The 24,341-nt window shown below is 40.6% G+C and overlaps 2 protein-coding genes across 2 annotated transcripts in view; one reads left to right on the top strand and one right to left on the bottom strand.

The window, feature by feature from the left end:
* The window catches only part of lpla (lipoprotein lipase a), a 743,422-nt gene that overhangs the window by 683,208 nt on the left and 35,873 nt on the right, over window positions 1–24,341 (top strand). The gene's annotated exons all lie outside the window — the stretch shown is intronic.
* Window positions 1–24,341, bottom strand: part of LOC133634996 (disintegrin and metalloproteinase domain-containing protein 10-like) — a 58,658-nt gene that overhangs the window by 17,099 nt on the left and 17,218 nt on the right. Inside the window, exons 4-6 of the mRNA XM_062027663.1 lie at window positions 19,649–19,741; window positions 19,399–19,567; window positions 5,643–5,806 (exon numbers count right to left, since the gene is read on the bottom strand). Coding sequence (XP_061883647.1) covers window positions 5,643–5,806; window positions 19,399–19,567; window positions 19,649–19,741 — 426 coding nt within the window. The remainder of the gene's footprint in view (window positions 1–5,642; window positions 5,807–19,398; window positions 19,568–19,648; window positions 19,742–24,341) is intronic.

Raw genomic sequence — 24,341 nt, 5'->3', positions numbered from 1 at the left:
TGTTTACTAGCCATGGGGACCATTGTTTACTAGCCATGGGGACCATTGTCTACGAGCCATGGGACCATTGTTTACTAGCCATGGGGACCATTGTTTACTAGCCATGGGGACCATTGTTTACTAGCCATGGGGACCATTGTTTACTAGCCATGGGGACCATTGTTTACTAGCCATGGGGACCATTGTGTACTAGCCATGGGGACCATTGTTTACTAGCCATGGGGACCATTGTTTACTAGCCATGGGGACCATTGTTTACTAGCCATGGGGACCATTGTTTACTAGCCATGGGGACCATTGTTTACTAGCCGTGGGGACCATTGTTTACTAGCCATGGGGACCATTGTTTACTAGCCATGGGACCATTGTTTACTAGCCATGGGGACCATTGTTTACTAGCCATGGGGACCATTGTTTACTAGCCATGGGGACCATTGTTTACTAGCCATGGGGACCATTGTTTACTAGCCATGGGGACCATTGTTTACTAGCCGTGGGGACGGACCGATGGCTTCCAGCCTTGACAAAAGTCCAGCTTTTAGTGAAGGTTTGGACACAATATCAACTTCTTTGTGTATCAAACCAACATAAGGAGGTAATAAATCAACTCAACAACAAAGACAAGCTCAACTGTCCTGTAGGCGCTGCATGCACACACACACACACACACCTTTCTTAGGTGCCCTCAAAAAAGATCAGAAATCCCCCAAATCATTACATTTAACAACTATATTGCTACAATGATAACCATTACAAAAAGTAAAATCCACTTACAGTACATTATGGGCAAAAGTCCTCTCGTTAGTGCAGAAAAGACTAGGCCGAGTCGCTGCTGAACGAGAGGTAGTCTTCTCTTCTGCTGTGAAATAAGTCTGCTTTGGCTTTTTTTTAAAGTCCTCTTCACAATATAACATTTGCTGTTCCTCAATCTCTTCAATACTAGCAAGCACAAAATGGCTGCCGGCGGGACACAAAATGAAGGAATGAAGCGTTTGTACGCAGAGACAAGTTAAAGTTGGTACTTGAACTTTAACAGCGGCAAAGTTCCCAAACCCAGGCATATTCAGCGCGTTCTAAAGGTTCCTAAATCGCAAAGTTTGTGAATAGTGTGGTTGGTAAATTGATGTTCCAGTGTATGTTACACTCGTATTTAACAGGGGTAACTACAATTACAAAGTTTTTGCATGAATCTTTGTTCTGGCGGTTAACATGAATTGATTAACGTGGATACGTGAATGTATTTGTCCTGAATATTATTCTACTGTGCTTCTTTCTGGGTCAGCCATTAGTGTTGATCTGCAGACTTGAAGAGTCAGTGAAGTCAAAGTTGATCTGCAGACTTGAAGAGTCAGTGAAGTCAAAGTTGATCTGCAGACTTGAAGAGTCAGTGAAGTCAAAGTTGATCTGCAGACTTGAAGAGTCAGTGAAGTCAAAGTTGATCTGCAGACTTGAAGAGTCAGTGAAGTCAAAGTTGATCTGCAGACTTGAAGAGTCAGTGAAGTCAAAGTTGATCTGCAGACTTGAAGAGCCAGTGAAGTCAAAGTTGATCTGCAGACTTGAAGAGCCAGTGAAGTCAAAGTGCTGCATCACAATCATCTTTGTTTTATTTACAAACTAAAGAATGCATCTCTTAAACAGGAAGACCCTGGAGGAACAGGTGCAATGTTGAGTTCCTCATACAAACATTTCCAGGAGGCTGACTCCAGGAAATTCAATGGATATAGAAAATGTGTAAATGTAAATGTGATGAATTCAATGAAAAACATGATGACGGTGCTTTGTTTTAATTGCAGCATTCCATCTTTACAAGTATAACAAGTATAACCCATCTTTCTATCAGCCTGGCAGATCTTGACGTCAATCAAATCATTGTTGAAGAAAGTGTTTTCACAGGGTGTGTTGACGTTTTATAGCCACTGTAATCAGAAAATAAAAAGAGGGAGATGGCGCTGTAATGAACTTGTAATTGCCCTGCCTTCAAGTTCACGTGAGGTAGTTTCCTGATGCATGCTGGGAAATGTTCTGCTTTATTTCTGAGCTGGAAGGGAAAGTGTGGGTTGAAAGCAGCAGATGCAATAAGTGAAGATAGCAGAGGGAGATTGTGTTTGATAAACAAGGTTGCATTCCTACAAATAACACATTCCTCCTTGCATGCAGCTTGCAGGACAGCAGGCCGGAACTGAAGGATTTAGGAGAGGCCCGAGATTGACGTAGCAGAACTAATCAGCTCAGGATCCCCTTTTGTGCTTGGACCAATTGTATAGAAGAGAGAGGGGCAGGGTGGCTCTTTCATGCATGCATCAGTGTCTTTTCTTCTGGCCATTTCCAGCACTGGAAATGGATTTAGTCAAGCTGATGAATATACAAAACTGTACGAGCACTGCGATGAGGTGGCCACTTGTCCAGGGTGTACCCCGCCTTCCGCCCGATTGTAGCCGAGATAGGCTCCAGCGCCCCTTGCGACCCCGAAGGGAATAAGCGGTAGAAAATGGTTGAATGGATACAAGCACTTGGAGAGCGCAGAAAAAAGTCCTGATCCGGTTCCTTATCTTGTTCGCGACATTCACTGAAAGTTGAATTGATACATCTATAGTGGAATGAAAGACACAGAGTGAAGTCTTGTTAGTCATCCACTGTCTTTGTGTCTGTGGGTGGAGGCGAGGCCGCATGCAGACGTTGAAGCTCGTAACGTAAGGTAACGTAGTAGCTGTGTTCATTTTGTCTCTGTGGGTGGAGGCGAGGCCACAAGCAGACGTTGAAGCTCGTGACGTAAGGTAACGTAGTAGCTGTGTTCATTTTGTCTCTGTGGGTGGAGGCGAGGCCACAAGCAGACGTTGAAGCTCGTAACGTAAGGTAACGTAGTAGCTGTGTTCATTTTGTCTCTGTGGGTGGAGGCGAGGCCACAAGCAGACGTTGAAGCTCGTAACGTAAGGTAACGTAGTAGCTGTGTTCATTTTGTCTCTGTGGGTGGAGGCGAGGCCACAAGCAGACGTTGAAGCTCGTGACGTAAGGTAACGTAGTAGCTGTGTTCATTTTGTCTCTGTGGGTGGAGGCGAGGCCACAAGCAGACGTTGAAGCTCGTAACGTAAGGTAACGTAGTAGCTGTGTTCATTTTGTCTCTGTGGGTGGAGGCGAGGCCACAAGCAGACGTTGAAGCTCGTAACGTAAGGTAACGTAGTAGCTGTGTTCATTTTGTCTCTGTGGGTGGAGGCGAGGCCGCAAGCAGACGTTGAAGCTCGTAACGTAAGGTAACGTAGTAGCTGTGTTCATTTTGTCTCTGTGGGTGGAGGCGAGGCCACATGCAGACGTTGAAGCTCGTAACGTAAGGTAACGTAGTAGCTGTGTTCATTTTGTCTCTGTGGGTGGAGGCGAGGCCACATGCAGACGTTGAAGCTCGTAACGTAAGGTAACGTAGTAGCTGTGTTCATTTTGTTGAATGGAAATGCTTGTCTTAGTTCTTAGGGGTGGACAAAAAAATCGAATTCACATCTGAATCGCGATTTTTATTCATTCCGAGTCTAAATTGACTCGCAATTTTCAAAAGTCAATGAAATTTTTTTTTTTTATAAATGTTTTTTTTTGTTGTTGTATTTTTTTTAAAAACAATTTTTAAAAATAAATTTTTTGGTCATCTTCATGCAACCAGAAGGAGATTGTTCTACAGAAAGCTAGGAGTATCCAACAACGATTTCAAATTAGAAATGCTCTCAGCTGACGAGGTGCTCAAAAAATTGAGCGCGCTCCACCCTAACAAGGCCACCGGCCTTGACAATATTCCCTCCAGATTCCTCAGGGACTCTGCCTCCATCATTGCCCCGGTCATCACGCACATAATAAACCTCTCAATTACACAAGGCCAAGTACCAAAATATTTCAAGATAGCAAGAGTAACTCCCCTCTTTAAAAAAGGAAGCAAATTAGAACCTGGCAACTACCGACCTGTTTCTATTCTCAGCTCCATTTCCAAAGTAATGGAGAAAATAGTTTATGAACAGGTCGATAGTTACCTTGCCACTAATAAACTCATGTACAAATTCCAATCCGGCTTCAGAACTAACCACTCCACTGACACATGCCTTCTCTATCTGACTTCAGAACTAACCACTCCACTGACACATGCCTTCTCTATCTGACTTCAGAACTAACCACTCCACTGACACATGCCTTCTCTATCTGACTTCAGAACTAACCACTCCACTGACACATGCCTTCTCTATCTGACTTCAGAACTAACCACTCCACTGACACATGCCTTCTCTATCTGACTTCAGAACTAACCACTCCACTGACACATGCCTTCTCTATCTGACTTCAGAACTAACCACTCCACTGACACATGCCTTCTCTATGTGACTTTAGAACTAACCACTCCACTGACACATGCCTTCTCTATGTGACTTCAGAACTAACCACTCCACTGACACATGCCTTCTCTATGTGACTTCAGAACTAACCACTCCACTGACACATGCCTTCTCTATCTGACTTCAGAACTAACCACTCCACTGACACATGCCTTCTCTATGTGACTTCAGAACTAACCACTCCACTGACACATGCCTTCTCTATCTGACTTCAGAACTAACCACTCCACTGACACATGCCTTCTCTATCTGACTTCAGAACTAACCACTCCACTGACACATGCCTTCTCTATCTGACTTCAGAACTAACCACTCCACTGACACATGCCTTCTCTATCTGACTTCAGAACTAACCACTCCACTGACACATGCCTTCTCTATCTGACTTCAGAACTAACCACTCCACTGACACATGCCTTCTCTATGTGACTTCAGAACTAACCACTCCACTGACACATGCCTTCTCTATCTGACTTCAGAACTAACCACTCCACTGACACATGCCTTCTCTATGTGAGCGAGCACATCAAACATGAGGTGGACGCGGGCAAATACTGCGGCATGGTCATGCTGGACCTTCAGAAGGTCTTTGACACCGTTAACCACGCTATACTGTTGGATAAGCTCAGAGCAATCAGATTTGATAAAACCTCTTGGAGCTGGATGCAGTCTTACTTGGAGGGGAGGGAGCAGGTGGTAGAGGTGAACGGCACCGCAGTTGACAAATGTATTTTTCTAGTGAAGTGTGCCTGCAGGCTAGACCTGACCAACGTTCTATAGTGAAGTGTGCCTGCAGGCTAGACCTGACCAACGTTCTATAGTGAAGTGTGCCTGCAGGCTAGACCTGACCAACGTTCTATAGTGAAGTGTGCCTGCAGGCTAGACCTGACCAACGTTCTATAGTGAAGTGTGCCTGCAGGCTAGACCTGACCAACGTTCTATAGTGAAGTGTGCCTGCAGGCTAGACCTGACCAACGTTCTATAGTGAAGTGTGCCTGCAGGCTAGACCTGACCAACGTTCTATAGTGAAGTGTGCCTGCAGGCTAGACCTGACCAACGTTCTATAGTGAAGTGTGCCTGCAGGCTAGACCTGACCAACGTTCTATAGTGAAGTGTGCCTGCAGGCTAGACCTGACCAACGTTCTATAGTGAAGTGTGCCTGCAGGCTAGACCTGACCAATGTTCTATAGTGAAGTGTGCATGCAGGCTAGACCTGACCAACGTTCTATAGTGAAGTGTGCCTGCAGGCTAGACCTGACCAACGTTGCAGGGACTGACCGGAGAGCCGAGGCTGTGTCCGAGTTCGTGAGCAAAGGTCAGCTGGACGTGCCGGGGCGGCAGGAACTGTCCGTAGTTCTGAATGGTGACCAGGCCTGTGTTGAGGGTGGACTTGCGGCCGTCATGCAGGGTGGTGTATTTGGAGCAGATTCCTCCTGAGTTACCTGAAGACAAAGATGGTGTTTTAGGTGAGTATGACACTGGTGAGTCATTCTTCATGTGATCTTCAACATTTAGCGCTAATTGTAATTAGAGATGTCTATCGCTAAGATTTTATCGCTACGATACCGGTATCTATTGGTACTTTTATTGGTACTATATGTCCTTTGTGGAAATAAAGATAATTAGCATGTATATTAGCACAAGAGGCTGAACACCTCCAACATGATGTCATGTGACATCTCAGAGTCTTTTATCAACACCTGTTTTTTGAAGTCTTAAAGTGGTCAACTATGTGTGCAGTGCAATGGGAAATGCACTTCTATCATCTTTTTGTCAACACCACACATCCATCACTCTTCTATTCATTACAATTACACTCAGCTGGACATTATATGTACAGTCCTGGTCAAAATAGGACATACACATTCACAACTGAATGATGGAGTATTACACTTTTTATCTATACATATCAGTGACGTGCATTAGGGGAGGCAGGTGAGGCGGGGCCTCACGTGCCAATTATTAAATTGTTATATTTATCCAGTGATTATACTATAAAGTTATTTTCCATTTAACTTCACCAGTTTTAGATTATTTTTATTCAAAATGGCTGAATTTTCACATTTGCCGTTGAAATACTGAGAAGAGACGGTGCGGTGATCAGCAGCCAGTTGAGGCGTCACTCAGTTGTGCCTCACCATGGATTGCGCAATGACTGGGCTAACTGCTGGCCTGCTGTGCAGTGAGACCGTATTGCTATATGAATTATATTATACATTTCCAGTTGAGTTAGCTGAGGTATATAATGTACAGTGTATTTTGTCGACAACTGTATGTGTGTCACGTATTTCTTGTGCTGAGCAATCATAAAACGGCTGCGAAGAGGCACTGGCTGAGGCTTGCAGTAATCCCGCCTCCTGGTGGTGTTGTGCCGGATAATGTAGAATGCACCCCCTGACGGGAGTGTTGTATCAACTAAAGCCCACACTTAAACTTTCTACGTGCAAGATTGAATCTATTTAAAAAAGTTATTTAATAAGAAGCCAAAAAGTGCAAAAACAATAATGTTGGTGTTGGAGGAGTTGTGAATGACTGCTGGGCCACAACATTAGGTACACCTGCAGACTGCAGCACGGATTTCATATTTCATTCATTCACAACTCCTCCAACACCAACATTATTGTTTTTGCATTTTTTGGCTTCTTATTAAATCACTTTTTTAAATGGATTCAATCTTGCACGTGGAAAGTTTAAGTGTGGGCTTTAGTTGATATAACACTCCCGTCAGGGGGTGCATTCTACGGCGGGGGTGCATTATCCGGCACAACAGCGGCGCATGGACTTCATTTATAAGTAAAGGTAAGACCATAATAAAGTTTTTTTAATTAAATGTGCGTTTTTGTGTGCTACAGTTTGTATGTGTAAAGTTAAAGTTAAGTTAAAGTAGCAATGATTGTCACACACACACTAGGTGTGGTGAATTTTGTCCTCTACATTTGACCCATCCCCTTGATCACCCCCTGGGAGGTGAGGGGAGCAGTGGGCAGCAGCGGCGCCGTGCCCGGGAACCATTTTTGGTGATTTAACCCCCAATTAAAACCCTTGATGCTGAGTGCCAAGCAGGGAAGAATGCTGGTATGAGCTTTTAAACATAACCCGTTAACTGCTGCCAATCAAATGGTGAATAAGATACTCTTTAGGGTTCATATGTTTGTAAATCTGACTGTGATGAAGTCAGTGCCTCACCTGACATGAACCTCACCGCACATCACTGATAAATACACACGCACATACATCGATAGCGTAACACTCAATATGGCTTCCGGTCCGTCACTCAAATACGTCTGTGTGCAACATGAACACAAATAATTCCTACTGTTACAAAATGCACACCCACATGACATGCTAATTGATTGTAATGATTGATATGATATACTTGATATGATGTATCATGTAAAAGGTATGTGCTCTGCACATGCATTCCCTTTATATGCAGTGGTGGTCAAAAGTGTACATTCTTCACATTGTTGCTTAAACTTAATGTCATTTGGTGATTGCACCTTTTTATTCAAGGTGCGTCCAAAGACTTTCTGAAAAAGATGTTTATAGATCCCACGTGTTGTTGACTGTAAGTCAACCACATAGTGTACATAGGATTGGTAAGCTTATGTAAGTGACCTTGGTAAATACCTTTGCCTGCCAAACTTGTCAACATCTTTAGGATTATGTAACGTTCCTAAAAAGGCTGTCCTTTGTTTACCAACAGCTGGTCACTGTCACATGACTGTACGGATGGTGTGTCACACGTCAGAAAGCAAGTCCATTGGTCAGAACCAGGACGGCACCTAGCACATTAGTCAGAAAGCAAGTCCATTGGTCAGAACCAGGACGGCACCTAGCACATTAGTCAGAAAGCAAGTCCATTGGTCAGAACCAGGACGGCACCTAGCACATTAGTCAGAAAGCAAGTCCATTGGTCAGAACCAGGACGGCACCTAGCACATTAGTCAGAAAGCAAGTCCATTGGTCAGAACCAGGACGGCACCTAGCACATGCATGCTGGCCACAAACATTAGCATTCCATAACTAAATATATCAATTCTTATCTTTATACTTACATCATTACATTGAACATCTGGATTTGCTAATAGTATATTTCATATTTTCTACTTTCTTTATTTGTCAAGTAAGACTTGAAAAGAGAGTTTTTTTATTGAGCCAAATTGTGCTTATGAGGAACAGACTGTAGCATTTCTGTCACTGCATGTGAGGCGTCCATGTTGCATGTGAGGCATCCATGTTGCATGTGAGGCGTCCATGTTGCATGTGAGGTGTCCATGTTGCATGTGAGGCATCCATGTTGCATGTGAGGCGTCCATGTTGTATGTGAGGTGTCCATGTTGCATGTGAGGTGTCCATGTTGCATGTGAGGTGTCCATGTTGCATGTGAGGCATCCATGTTGCATGTGAGGCGTCCATGTTGCATGTGAGGTGTCCATGTTGCATGTGAGGTGTCCATGTTGTATGTGAGGTGTCCATGTTGCATGTGAGGTGTCCATGTTGCATGTGAGGTGTCCATGTTGTATGTGAGGTGTCCATGTTGCATGTGAGGCGTCCATGTTGTATGTGAGGTGTCCATGTTGTATGTGAGGTGTCCATGTTGTATGTGAGGTGTGTCCATGTTGTATGTGAGGTGTCCATGTTGCATGTGAGGCATCCATGTTGCATGTGAGGTGTCCATGTTGTATGTGAGGTGTGTCCATGTTGTATGTGAGGTGTCCATGTTGCATGTGAGGCATCCATGTTGCATGTGAGGCGTCCATGTTGCATGTGAGGCGTCCATGTTGCATGTGAGGCGTCCATGTTGCTTGTGAGGCATCCATGTTGCATGTGAGGCGTCCATGTTGCATGTGAGGCATCCATGTTGCATGTGAGGTGTCCATTTTGTTTATGAGGTGTCCATGTTGTATGTGAGGTGTCCATGTTGCATGTGAGGTGTCCATGTTGTATGTGAGGTGTCCATGTTGCATGTGAGGTGTCCATGTTGCACGTGAGGTGTCCATGTTGTATGTGAGGTGTCCATGTTGCATGTGAGGTGTCCATGTTGCATGTGAGGTGTCCATGTTGCATGTGAGGTGTCCATGTTGTATGTGAGGTGTCCATGTTGCATGTGAGGTGTCCATGTTGCATGTGAGGCATCCATGTTGTATGTGAGGTGTCCATGTTGCATGTGAGGTGTCCATGTTGCACGTGAGGTGTCCATGTTGCATGTGAGGTGTCCATGTTGTATGTGAGGTGTCCATGTTGTATGTGAGGTGTCCATGTTGCACGTGAGGTGTCCATGTTGCATGTGAGGTGTCCATGTTGCATGTGAGGCGTCCATGTTGCATGTGAGGTGTCCATGTTGCACGTGAGGTGTCCATGTTGCATGTGAGGTGTCCATGTTGTATGTGAGGTGTCCATGTTGCATGTGAGGTGTCCATGTTGTATGTGAGGTGTCCATGTTGCATGTGAGGTGTCCATGTTGCATGTGAGGTGTCCATGTTGCATGTGAGGTGTCCATGTTGTATGTGAGGTGTCCATGTTGCATGTGAGGTGTCCATGTTGTATGTGAGGTGTCCATGTTGTATGTGAGGTGTCCATGTTGCACGTGAGGTGTCCATGTTGCATGTGAGGTGTCCATGTTGCATGTGAGGTGTCCATGTTGTATGTGAGGTGTCCATGTTGCATGTGAGGTGTCCATGTTGTATGTGAGGTGTCCATGTTGTATGTGAGGTGTCCATGTTGCTATGCGTGCTTAGACAAACTTTATTGATCCATAAGGAAATTGTTGCAACATTAACATTGATAAGTCAGAAAAGAGGAAATTCAGCATTTAAATATTTGTAAGTATATTTTGAGGGGCAACACAAAGTATACAACACAAAGTATACAACACAAAGTATACAACAAAGTATATTTTGAGGGGCAACACAAAGTGAATGTAATGAAATAAATCAAGTTGCATTCCACATACTTTGTAGTGAAACCTCCATTTACAAACTGCATTGGTCTTTGAACATGGTTTGTGATTGGAGGTTCGTTAGCAAAACAGTTAGCCATAAACAACATGAATAATTGTTTGAAGCCCGGACAAAAGTCATTATTTTAGTAAATGAATGCAGCCGAGATAGGCTCCAGCACCCCCCCCCACACCCCCACCCTGAAAGGGACAAACGGTAGAAAATGGATGGATGGAATGTGCACACTTTGAAGACTCTATAAAGCATCTATTCCAAAAGTGTGGTACACGGGCTCCATCTAGTGGTATGCCAAATAATCACTTATTAAAGTACAGTGTTTTTGTGTGTAATGTTACAATGGGCAAAAATATGAAATATAATTGGCAAATAAAAACTCTGCCTTGTTTTTACAGAATATTTAGGCCTACTAGACTATTTTAATGTTGGTTCATCATCGTGGTAGTTGGAGAGTCAAGTGTTTTCTGGTCAAACACAAACTGTTAAAAAGTGTATATTTATATTAAGGCTGTCAAACCATTTAATCGCAGTTTGTTTATAGTTAACTCTAAATTAGTCGTGATTAATCACAGATAAATATCATTTTTTGTCATCAATAAGTGCACCCTAAACATACCATTTTCCAGTGTTTTATTACCATGACTATAGAATTAGTTTGCTTTACTCAAAGGTTTTTTCAAACAGCTTAAAGAGAAATAAAAAATGACCTGCTGAGTGTTTGTGTCTGCCAGATTTGACATTTTGCAGGAATACAAAATGTGTATTCCTGCTTTAGGAGCACTTGCATTCCACGTTTAGATGACACTTTCACGCATTAATAACACAAAATGTGGATTGTTACGGTCATGGTTTGGTTTGTGGTCATGTAATGTGTAAATAAATGCTTGTGGTATTCCGTACATTACATGTTGTACAAGTTAATGGTATTTGATCTCTGCATGACAATGTTTTAACCTTCTCTATTTATTAATCAAATGTAATGTTCAGCCTGATAACATTCTGTGATTGCGGACTTTTAATCAGAACAGGTAATAAAAGAATATTCACTTTATTTAAATCTGACAGAAAACAGTTATTTGGGTATAGATATCACAAATCCAAAATCACGATTTTGGATAAAATGGATAAAATGTCATCTTAGACATTGCATGTTCACTTCGGAATTGACTATTTCTATCTTTTCCAATGTCGATATAAAAGAAAAGAAAAGTTGTGTCATAGATTGTCTGATAGTTTAAATGTAAAGGTTATGGCTTTAAGTTGGTCACGTGATATTTGATGTAACACCTCTTATATAATTCCAAACCAGCCTTTTTGGAGGGGCGGGTGTGCCACGCTCGCCTGTTAAAGGTATTTCCATTCCAAGAAACAGCCAGTTATTGAGCACTGTGGGAAGCAGCTGTGGTCATCTGGATCTCCCATCACCATGTTCATGTTGGTAAGGCTGCCATTGTGCTGGGAGGTGGGAAAACAATAACAAGAGCCCCCCCCCCCCACCCCCATCTCCTGCCCCCATCTGTAGAAACAATGAGGCCCATTCTGTCACTCTGCCAGCAATCTTCCATCAATATGCTAAACGGCAAGCAAAGCCTACAACAATTCAGCGTGTGGACAGACGCCTTGCTTTTTAGTCCAAAGTAGTCCCGCCCTCTGCTAAACACTTCATTCAAGGAGCTGAGCTTCCTAGAAAGAGTAAATGTTGGCAGGGTGAGCAGAAGAGGGCTTTCATTCCCTTCTGGCTTCTGGGGGTCCTATTCTTAGTTCTGGGGGTCCTATTCTTAGTTCTGGGGGTCCTATTCTTAGTTCTGGGGGTCCTATTCTTAGTTCTGGGGGTCCTATTCTTAGTTGTGCGGATAAACACATCCAGGAACTAACTCTCCAGTGGATGCTGTCGCCGCTACAAAGCTAACTGCAGGAAATGTTCAGCCAAAAGTTGAAGATGATTCTCCTCTGGAGGCACATTGTTAGTTGTAGTCCACTAGTGCCTTCTTTCCTTCAACAACCTTCACACAAATGCATTGACTATCACCCCTTCTGACCGCGGGGCACAAGGAGGAGGGGGAGATAAGGAAGATAGTTACCCAAATGGTAAAATAAAAACAACAACAACAAAAGCTTCAAGGTCAAGGTCAAGGTTGTGCAGACTAATCTCACCAAGACGGTTATTTGGGCTGCGGAGAACATTTCTCACTCAACTTCTTTTTAACCAAAAAGTTCACCTTCCAACCAAGTCCATTTGATAAAGAAGTGGACACATCCTGCATTTGACTATTACTATGCTTTTCAAAAGTAGACAGTAGATACACAAAAAAGTGTCAACACTAAAACCTCCAATCTCTATTGCAACAGTATCAATATTCATGTTATTTAGTCAATATGAATATCAATACCTTTATCCATAGTTTTATTAATTATATATATATATATATATATATATATATATATATATATATATATATATATATATATATATATATATATATATATATATATATATATATATATATGTACAGTACATGCCAAAGGTTTGGACACATCTTCTCATTTCAATGTAATGTTTTCTTTATTTTCATGACTATTTACATTGTAGATTGTCACATCAAACTATGAATGAACACATGTGGAGTGAAAACCGTTTCAGGTGACTACCTCTTGAAGCTCATGGAGAGAATGCCAAGCGTGTGCAGAGCAGTAATCAGAGCAAAGGGTGGCTATTTTGAAGAAACTAGAATATAAAACATGTTTTCAGTTATTTCACCTTTTTTTGTTAAGTACATAACTCCACATGTGTTCATTCATAGTTTTGATGTGACAATCTACAATGTAAATAGTCATGAAAATAAAGAAAATGCATTGAATGAAAAGGTGTCTAAACTTTTGGCCTGTACTGTATATATATACATACATATATGCATGTATGTATATACACTGTGTGAATGTGTGTGGATATATATATATATATATATATATATATATATATATATATATATATATATATATATATATATATATATATATATATATATATATATATATATATATATATATATATATATATATATATTTGTATATCCATATGTACATATACATACATACAGTATATGTGCATACATGTATGTACACTACCGTTCAAAAGTTTGGGGTCACATGTAAATGTCCTTATTTTTGAAGGAAAAGCACTGTACTTTTCAATGAAGATAACTTTAAACTAGTCTTAACTTTACAGAAATACACTCTATACATTGCTAATGTGGTAAATGACTATTCTAGCTGCAAATGTCTGCTTTTTGGTGCAATATCTACATAGGTGTATAGAGGCCCATTTCCAGCAACTATCACTCCAGTGTTCTAATGGTACAATGTGTTTGCTCATTGGCTCAGAAGGCTAATTGATGATTAGAAAACCCTTGTGCAATCATGTTCACACATCTGAAAACACTTTAGCTCGTTACAGAAGCTACAAAACTGACCTTCCTTTGAGCAGATTGACTTTCTGGAGCATCACATTTGTGGGGTCAATTAAACGCTCAAAATGGCCAGAAAAAGAGAACTTTCATCTGAAACTCGACAGTCTATTCTTGTTCTTAGAAATGAAGGCTATTCCACTAAATTGTTTGGGTGACCCCAAACTTTTGAACGGTAGTGTATATATATATATATATATATATATATATATATATATATATATATATATATATATATATATATATATATATATATATATATATATATATATATATATATATATATATATATATATATATATATATATATATATATATATATATATATATATATATATATGTCTTAATTAGATTATCCAAAAAATAGTGCTCGATACCGTGGTAGAGCGTAATATGTATGTGTGGGAAAAAAATCACAAGACTATTTCATCTCTACAGGCCTGTTTCATGAGGGATTTCCTCAATCCTCAGGAGATTTTAATGGAAGCATTCACATACCATGGTTTATATAGGGCACAGAGCGGGTGGGTACAGGCAGGCGTGGGGGCGTGGTGATTGACTCATGTGTTACCTAGGAGGTGACAACTCTGGGCGGTATATGATCATCCAGCACACCTTACAACAGTGGTAACAAAAGATGCAACCTATGCTTAAAAGAGAAACTGTTTATCATATACCGCCCAGAGTTGTCATCCCTCAACAAGCGCAGCGAAATTGTATCAGCATGCCGTCACAGAAGGAAACACCTCCTAGGTAACACATGAGTCAATCACCACGCCCCCACGCCTGCCTGTACCCACCCGCTCTGTGCCCTATATAAACCATGGTATGTGAATGCTTCCATTAAAATCTCCTGAGGATTGAGGAAATCCCTCATGAAACAGGCCTGTAGAGATGAAATAGTCTTGTGATTTTTTCCCACACATACATATATATATATATATATATATATATATATATATATATATATATATATATATATATATATATATATATATACATATATACATGTATGTACATATACTGTATATATGTATATATATATATATATATATATATATATATATATATATATATATATATATATATATATATATATATATATATATATATATATATATATATATATATATATATATATATATATATATATATATATATATATATATATATATATATATATATATATATATATATATATATATATATATATATATATATACATATATACAGTATATGTACATACATGTATATATGTATATATATATATATATATATAGCTCCTCCCCCCGACCCTGAGAGGGACAAGCGGTAAAATAGTCTACTGTAATAAATGACAGCGTGGTATTTGGATTTTTAGAACATTTGCATTTGTTTGAGCTGTCCTATCTATTGTGGACAGCTGCAGCTGTCTTATCTAGACTTGAGCATGAACTGATGAAGCCTACTCAGATGAGAGGCCAAACATGTACGGAGACAACCGGAGTGCTGAGCATATAAACACACATAAGTGAAGTTAACTTAGCAGGTTTGAAGACGTTCCTTCTGCACTTCATACTTTGAAAACCTCTGTCCTTTAATGATGAATGACTTTGTATCGGCTGCTCAGATAATCATATGATATTGAAAATGGGCATATTAGAAGTATCCAGTAACAACCGTGTCCGCGTCACTCCATTTACTGCGTCATGAGATGAAATGAATAACTTCAAGACCCGCATAAGTCCTTCTCAGATTGTTAATAATGAATGGGTTAGTGTTTTCTATACCGACCATTGTTCACTGTTTGACTCATTTCTCTCTACCAAGCCTTTTGTAACATTCCACACTACAAAATAATACAAGTGTGAGTTATTCTTGCCGTTTAATCAGCATCAATATTGACCAATGCAATATTCAATATGGGTATGGTATGGAAAGTGAACAAATAGTAAAGGAACATCCCTAATTGTGTTTTCATATGAAATGAAGGTCCACACCAGCAGACAAAATGTGATCCAGCACAAAAACTGTATCAAAATATCCTTCTTGGTTTGGATTGACGTAGTCGGATAAATATTCATTTAACAATACTGGATTAAATATGTTCTTTATTTTCTCAAACTGGAAAAGATTAGGCTGACATTGAATTCTGTGAACTTTGGGGAAGTCTGGGTGGGTCCTGAAATATGTCAAGAAGACTGATCTCCACTTTCAGATTGATGAGCTTTTTGTTTGGCTTTTGTTGAGGTCCTTTGCAAGTGCAGTTGTCTGTGGCTTTGGAGCAATGGTTGCTTATTATTTGCATTCCCATGTCTTAGTTTTTGTTTTGTCAACCTAAATGGATAAAGAAAAGTTACAAAAACAATAGTGCATGTTTATTATTGTTGATGTAGTTCATCACTGAGAGGTGTCTCTAATATTGTGACTCCAAACATATTTGCATTATTAGCAATGTTTGCAGTTTTCTAATATCAGTACAACTACTCATTTCTATTCTATGGCAATAGGAATAATACAATAAATATTAACACAAGTTTTGACAGGTACAACAAAGAGTAAACATAATCATCTCAAAGGCGTAATGTGTTTATACAAATTAAACTTGATGAAATGATGAGTGAGTGTAATCTTTGTACTGTATTTTTCAGACTATAAGGCACATTTACAATAACCGCTTTTTTGAATGCTAGGGGAACAGTGCCAGAGGAAAGTGATAAGTTTATAATATTTAACACTGATGGACCTAATAATACAAAAAGCTCCTTGATAAGTTTCCCAGGAATTGGGTCAAGTAAACAAGTTGTTTGTTTTGTCCCATTTACACATTTTAACAATTCCTCCAATGTTATTTCATCAAAGAGAGAGAAACTATTTTGGAGGGCAGTATCCGTCGTATATACAGTCGTATCTGTGTTAATAGAACCCAGTTGTAGCTGAGATGCATTGTCTTTAATCTCTTTTCTAATGACTTCAACTTTCTTATTAAAGAAATTCATAAAGTCATCTGCCGAGTGGGTGGAACTACTGGGAGGAGTCCCTTGTTGGGTTAGCGATGCTACTGTACTAAACAAAAATTTAGGGTCATTTTTGTTGAGGTGGATGAGATTTGAGTAATATTTAGCTTTAGCTGAGGTAAGCATGCGTTTATAAGTTATTAAACTATCACTCCATGCTTGATGGAAAACCTCAAGTTTAGTCGCACGCCATTTGCGTTCCAGCTTTCTACATGATAATTGATGAGCTCTAATTTCTTCTGTAAACCATGGGGTGCGCCTTTTAGGGGCCCCTTTTAGCTTTAGCGGTGCTACAATATCAATGGTGTCGCGCAGAGCGTCGTTAAAGTTGTTAGTGAGGTTATCAATAGAGCCCACATAATTTGGGAATGGTGCCATTACCGAAGGCAGTAGGTCAGTAAGAGTCGTCGTTGTGGCAGCATTAATGTTGCGGCTGCTATAGTAGTTATTATTATTATTATTAGTTTGTTGACAATGAGTCAGAACTTCGAATTTTATAAGGTATTGATCGGACATTACTTTAGTGTACAGGAGTATCGTAACTTTAGAGGTGGTGACACCCCTGACAAGCACTAGATCTATTGTATTACCGTTGCGATGCGTGGGTTCATTTATTATTTGTGTAAGACCACAGCTATCAAAAATGGAGAGTGCACCTTATAACCCGGTGCGCCTAATGTACGGCATAATTCTGCTTTTGCTTACTGACCTCGAAGCTTTTTTATTTGGTACATGGTGTGATGATTAGTGTGACCAGTAGATGGCAGTCACACATAAGAGATACTGCAAGATGACGCCAGTAAACACCAAAACTTTAAATGTTCCATTGAGAACATAGAACATTACACACGGCGCTCAAAAATCTATCAAAATGTTTTTAGTACGACTTTGGTAAACTATGAAGCCACACCGCCTGATGGATTATTATGGTGTGTGTATAAGGACCGCACCCATTAGCAGACATATTACCTGCCATTTTCTTTCGCAATATTATGCAAAAGCAACTTTGCTTACCTTCTGGTACCTGCTGATCTGTATTTGGGATCTGCATAAGTCCTGAAAATGTGTGCGCGTCCGCTATTGTAGTCCGTGGAGACGCCGTAGTCATAAGCTTCTTCTTTTTCTCTATCTTCTTGTTATGTGACATTCATCCTCCACTGTTGTCATTTCTAATATAAAGTAGTGTCAAGTTCTCACTTCTATCTGCAGAGGAGGGTAGTAACGTGCTACATTTACTCTGTTACATCTACTTCAGTAACTTTTGGGATAAATTGTACTTCAAAGAGTAGTTTTAATGCAACATACTTTTACTTTTACTTGAGTATATTTATAGAGAAGAAACGCTACTTTTACTCCGCTCCATTTATCTACATTCAGCTCGCTATTAGCTACTAATTTTTATCCATCTGATAATGCACGCTTTGTTTGTTTTGCTTTGTCAGACAGACCTTCAAAGTAGGATCTATGCATGCCTGCGTTTCACCAATCAAATGCAGTCACTGGTGACGTTTCACCAATCAAACAAAGCCAGGCGGTCACATGATTAACAAGCTTAAGCTTCCATGACCTCAACAAAGCACATGGTGGTAAGTAACGTTAGTAGATATGTTGGCTGTCACCGTAGGCTGATGTTAGCTTCCCTGCTATGAATCACTGTCAAATGTACATCGTGTGGGGACATTTATTAACGCACTGCAGCCTCATAGACACACACACACACACACACACACACACACACACACACACACACACACACACACACACACACACACACACACACACACACACACACACACACACACACACACACACACACACACACACACACACACACACACACACGCCTGCATAGAAACACCAATCAGAAGTGCACAGTGTGTTTACCATGACCCCGACTTAAACAAGTTGAAACACGTATTGGGGTGTTACCATTTAGTGGTCAACTGTACTGAATATGTACTGTACTGTGCAATCTACTACTAAAAGTTTCAATCAACCAATCAATCAATCAATCAATCACTCAATGTTCCCAGGTGCAGCCCACACCTATCAGTTTATGGTTTGCGTAAAGGCTAACTTGTTATTTTCCTTTGTAATCTCTGCCTACTGAGCCTACGGTGCTGTTAAGTTATTGTGGCTCAATTTGCCTTCATTTTTTTTATTTTAATGTATTATTATTTAATATATATTATTGTTTTAGTTGCAAAATAATAGGCAAAATAAGAACAAAAAGTGCAAACTACAAGTCCATGCAGTGGATGTTGGTTAGAAGAAAGCTGGGGAGTGGTCTATGTAGGCAGCTCGGCCTCAATGAAGGGAACTGGGGAGCAGTTTAGGCAGTTAGGCCTCCATGAAGAAAGCTAGGGAGTGGTCTATATAGGCAGCTAGGCCTCAATGCATCAACAGTGCACCATGCAGAGATTCAAACATGGCTCATTACAACAACATTAGTTCACCTTTCAAGTCCAATATTTGTCTTGAGGATGGACACACAAATCTGCCCAAGTCTCTGTAGGTGCCATAAGGTCTTTGGAATGTTTCTACTGCTGAACTCTGCAATGGCTAAGCCTGCATTAGCTGCAGATGAAGGATTATGATGAAGACTCCAACTCACCAGGCTTGCCCTCCCAAGCGAGGCCGAGCACGCCGCTGTAGTCTCGGTTGGTGAAGAGGTAGGACAAGCAGTAGTTGCCCCAGTTGTTTTCCGAGTAGAGACTCAGCAGCTTCTCTGGTCCGATGTAGAGAGGATGCAGAGGATCCTTCTTCTTCTCCTCGCTCATCACCTGACCAGGACAGGAATGAGCAGCCATTAAGTGCATCCATTATATTATAACACATCTATTATGCACAGAGACTCTTCTTACAGTGAGGGACTTCAGTTTGAAGTGGATCAGCTTGATTCCATCAAACTCCACTTTGTCGTACACGTCATTGACAGCACGCATGTATGAAGCCACCTGGGAACAAACATCATGTCATGTATGATGTCATGTATGAAGCCACCTGGGAACAAACATCATGTCATGTATGATGTCATGTATGAAGCCACCTGGGAACAAACATCATGTCATGTATGATGTCATGTATGAAGCCACCTGGGAACAAACATCATGTCATGTATGATGTCATGTATGAAGCCACCTGGGAACAAACATCATGTCATGTATGATGTCATGTATGAAGCCACCTGGAAACAAACATCATGTCATGTATGATGTCATGTATGAAGCCACCTGGAAACAAACATCATGTCATGTATGAAGCCACCTGGAAACAAACATCATGTCATGTATGATGTCATGTATGAAGCCACCTGGGAACAAACATCATGTCATGTATGATGTCATGTATGAAGCCACCTGGGAACAAACATCATGTCATGTATGATGTCATGTATGAAGCCACCTGGGAACAAACATCATGTCATGTATGATGTCATGTATGAAGCCACCTGGAAACAAACATCATGTCATGTATGATGTCATGTATGAAGCCACCTGGGAACAAACATCATGTCATGTATGATGTCATGTATGAAGCCACCTGGGAACAAACATCATGTCATGTATGATGTCATGTATGAAGCCACCTGGGAACAAACATCATGTCATGTATGAAGCCACCTGGGAACAAACATCATGTCATGTATGATGTCATGTATGAAGCCACCTGGAAACAAACATCATGTCATGTCTGATGTCATGTATGAAGCCACCTGGGAACAAACATCATGTCATGTATGATGTCATGTATGAAGCCACCTGGAAACAAACATCATGTCATGTATGATGTCATGTATGAAGCCACCTGGAAACAAACATCATGTCATGTATGATATCATGTATGAAGCCACCTGGAAACAAACATCATGTCATGTATGATGTCATGTATGAAGCCACCTGGAAACAAACATCATGTCATGTATGATGTCATGTATGAAGCCACCTGGGAACAAACATCATGTCATGTATGATGTCATGTATGAAGCCACCTGGGAACAAACATCATGTCATGTATGATGTCATGTATGAAGCCACCTGGAAACAAACATCATGTCATGTCTGATGTCATGTATGAAGCCACCTGGGAACAAACATCATGTCATGTATGATGTCATGTATGAAGCCACCTGGAAACAAACATCATGTCATGTATGATGTCATGTATGAAGCCACCTGGAAACAAACATCATGTCATGTATGATGTCATGTATGAAGCCACCTGGAAACAAACATCATGTCATGTATGATGTCATGTATGAAGCCACCTGGAAACAAACATCATGTCATGTATGATGTCATGTATGAAGCCACCTGGAAACAAACATCATGTCATGTATGATGTCATGTATGAAGCCACCTGGGAACAAACATCATGTCATGTATGATGTCATGTATGAAGCCACCTGGGAACAAACATCATGTCATGTATGATGTCATGTATGAAGCCACCTGGGAACAAACATCATGTCATGTATGATGTCATGTATGAAGCCACCTGGGAACAAACATCATGTCATGTATGATGTCATGTATGAAGCCACCTGGGAACAAACATCATGTCATGTATGATGTCATGTATGAAGCCACCTGGGAACAAACATCATGTCATGTATGATGTCATGTATGAAGCCACCTGGGAACAAACATCATGTCATGTATGATGTCATGTATGAAGCCACCTGGAAACAAACATCATGTCATGTATGATGTCATGTATGAAGCCACCTGGGAACAAACATCATGTCATGTATGATGTCATGTATGAAGCCACCTGGGAACAAACATCATGTCATGTATGATGTCATGTATGAAGCCACCTGGGAACAAACATCATGTCATGTATGATGTCATGTATGAAGCCACCTGGGAACAAACATCATGTCATGTATGATGTCATGTATGAAGCCACCTGGAAACAAACATCATGTCATGTCTGATGTCATGTATGAAGCCACCTGGGAACAAACATCATGTCATGTATGATGTCATGTATGAAGCCACCTGGGAACAAACATCATGTCATGTATGAAGCCACCTGGGAACAAACATCATGTCATGTATGATGTCATGTATGAAGCCACCTGGAAACAAACATCATGTCATGTCTGATGTCATGTATGAAGCCACCTGGGAACAAACATCATGTCATGTATGATGTCATGTATGAAGCCACCTGGGAACAAACATCATGTCAGGGAGTCAACAATAGTCACACAATGGACACTCAAACACTCAATGCATCAAAAGTGTGTACTGCACTTCACAATGTTTATGTGAGACAAGAACACACATGATTTTCATGCATTCTAACTCAATGCATCAAAATCCTTGAAATTGCCACAAATGCCAGTGACATGTATTGTTGACTGCTGTTTGTGTACATGCCAGTGACATGTATTGTTGACTGCTGTTTGTGTGCATGCCAGTGACATGTATTGTTGACTGCTGTTTGTGTACATGCCAGTGACATGTATTGTTGACTGCTGTTTGTGTGCATGCCAGTGACATGTATTGTTGACTGCTGTTTGTGTACATGCCAGTGACATGTATTGTTGACTGCTGTTTGTGTGCATGCCAGTGACATGTATTGTTGACTGCTGTTTGTGTACATGCCAGTGACATGTATTGTTGACTGCTGTTTGTGTACATGCCAGTGACATGTATTGTTGACTGCTGTTTGTGTGCATGCCAGTGACATGTATTGTTGACTGCTGTTTGTGTACATGCCAGTGACATGTATTGTTGACTGCTGTTTGTGTGCATGCCAGTGACATGTATTGTTGACTGCTGTTTGTGTGCATGCCAGTGACATGTATTGTTGACTGCTGTTTGTGTGCATGCCAGTGACATGTATTGTTGACTGCTGTTTGTGTGCATGCCAGTGACATGTATTGTTGACTGCTGTTTGTGTACATGCCAGTGACATGTATTATTGACTGCTGTTTGTGTACATGCCAGTGACATGTATTGTTGACTGCTGTTTGTGTGCATGCCAGTGACATGTATTGTTGACTGCTGTTTGTGTGCATGCCAGTGACATGTATTGTTGACTGCTGTTTGTGTGCATGCCAGTGACATGTATTGTTGACTGCTGTTTGTGTGCATGCCAGTGACATGTATTGTTGACTGCTGTTTGTGTGCATGCCAGTGACATGTATTGTTGACTGCTGTTTGTGTACATGCCAGTGACATGTATTGTTGACTGCTGTTTGTGTGCATGCCAGTGACATGTATTGTTGACTGCTGTTTGTGTGCATGCCAGTGACATGTATTGTTGACTGCTGTTTGTGTACATGCCAGTGACATGTATTGTTGACTGCTGTTTGTGTGCATGCCAGTGACATGTATTGTTGACTGCTGTTTGTGTGCATGCCAGTGACATGTATTGTTGACTGCTGTTTGTGTACATGCCAGTGACATGTATTGTTGACTGCTGTTTGTGTGCATGCCAGTGACATGTATTGTTGACTGCTGTTTGTGTGCATGCCAGTGACATGTATTGTTGACTGCTGTTTGTGTACATGCCTGACGTGCTTTGTGCATGACATGCCAATGTGCACCTGACGTGCTTTGTGCATGACATGCCAATGTGCACCTGACGTGCTTTGTGCATGACATGCCAATGTGCACCTGACGTGCTTTGTGCATGACATGCCAATGTGCACCTGACGTGCTTTCAAGCTGAACCACATCAGCAGGTGTCAAACACCAGATCATCATTTTACATGGCCTGCAAATAATATGCCTCAATAAAGTATTCCTCCACTTGTCTCCAGAGTGCACTTGCATACTTTAATGCAACAAATATTATCTTATTATACATTTCAAACATGTTTTTGTTCCAATTTAAATAAATACTTGACTTATGATTTTAAAGGAAGTTATCCATCAGATTGTACAATAAGTACAATATATTTTACAGTAAAAAACTGCTGGTTCACTCGCTAGAATTTTACGGCGAATAAACAGTGGTGCCGCTTTTCAATTTACAGTAATACACTGTAAAAACTACAACCATAGATTTTACAGTAACCAAACAGTGGTACAGTTTTTCCATTTACGGTAATACATCGTAAAAACAATTGTAGATTTTGCGGTGAAAAGAAAGCTGGCAGCTCAGTCGACATAATCTTACCGTTAAAACGATGGTACGGTTGGTCTATTTACAGTATTTTACTGTAAAATCAAATGTAGATTTTTGGTAAACTTCGGGTGACTGAGCTGCCAGGTTTTTTTTTACTGCAAAGTCTACATATCCTTTTTTACAGCGTGTTTAAACGTATGTATATTTATATGTACATCTATATACCCTATTTTTCAGACTATAAGTGGCAGTTTTTTTCATAGTTTGGCCGGGGGTGCGACTTATACTCAGGAGCGACTTATGTGTGAAATGATGAACACATTAGCGTCAAATATCCAATAATATTATTGACGTAAGAGACTAGACGTATAAGATTTCATGGGATTTAGCGATTAGGAGTGACAGATTGTTTGGTAAACGTATAGCATGTTCTATATGTTATAGTTATTTGAATGACTCTTACCATAATAT

Source organism: Entelurus aequoreus, linkage group LG19 (genome assembly GCF_033978785.1).
Source record: "Entelurus aequoreus isolate RoL-2023_Sb linkage group LG19, RoL_Eaeq_v1.1, whole genome shotgun sequence".
Taxonomy (NCBI): Eukaryota; Metazoa; Chordata; class Actinopteri; order Syngnathiformes; family Syngnathidae; genus Entelurus; species Entelurus aequoreus.
The sequence above is the reverse complement of the archived record's forward strand: the minus strand, read 5'-3'. Positions and strand labels throughout refer to the sequence as shown.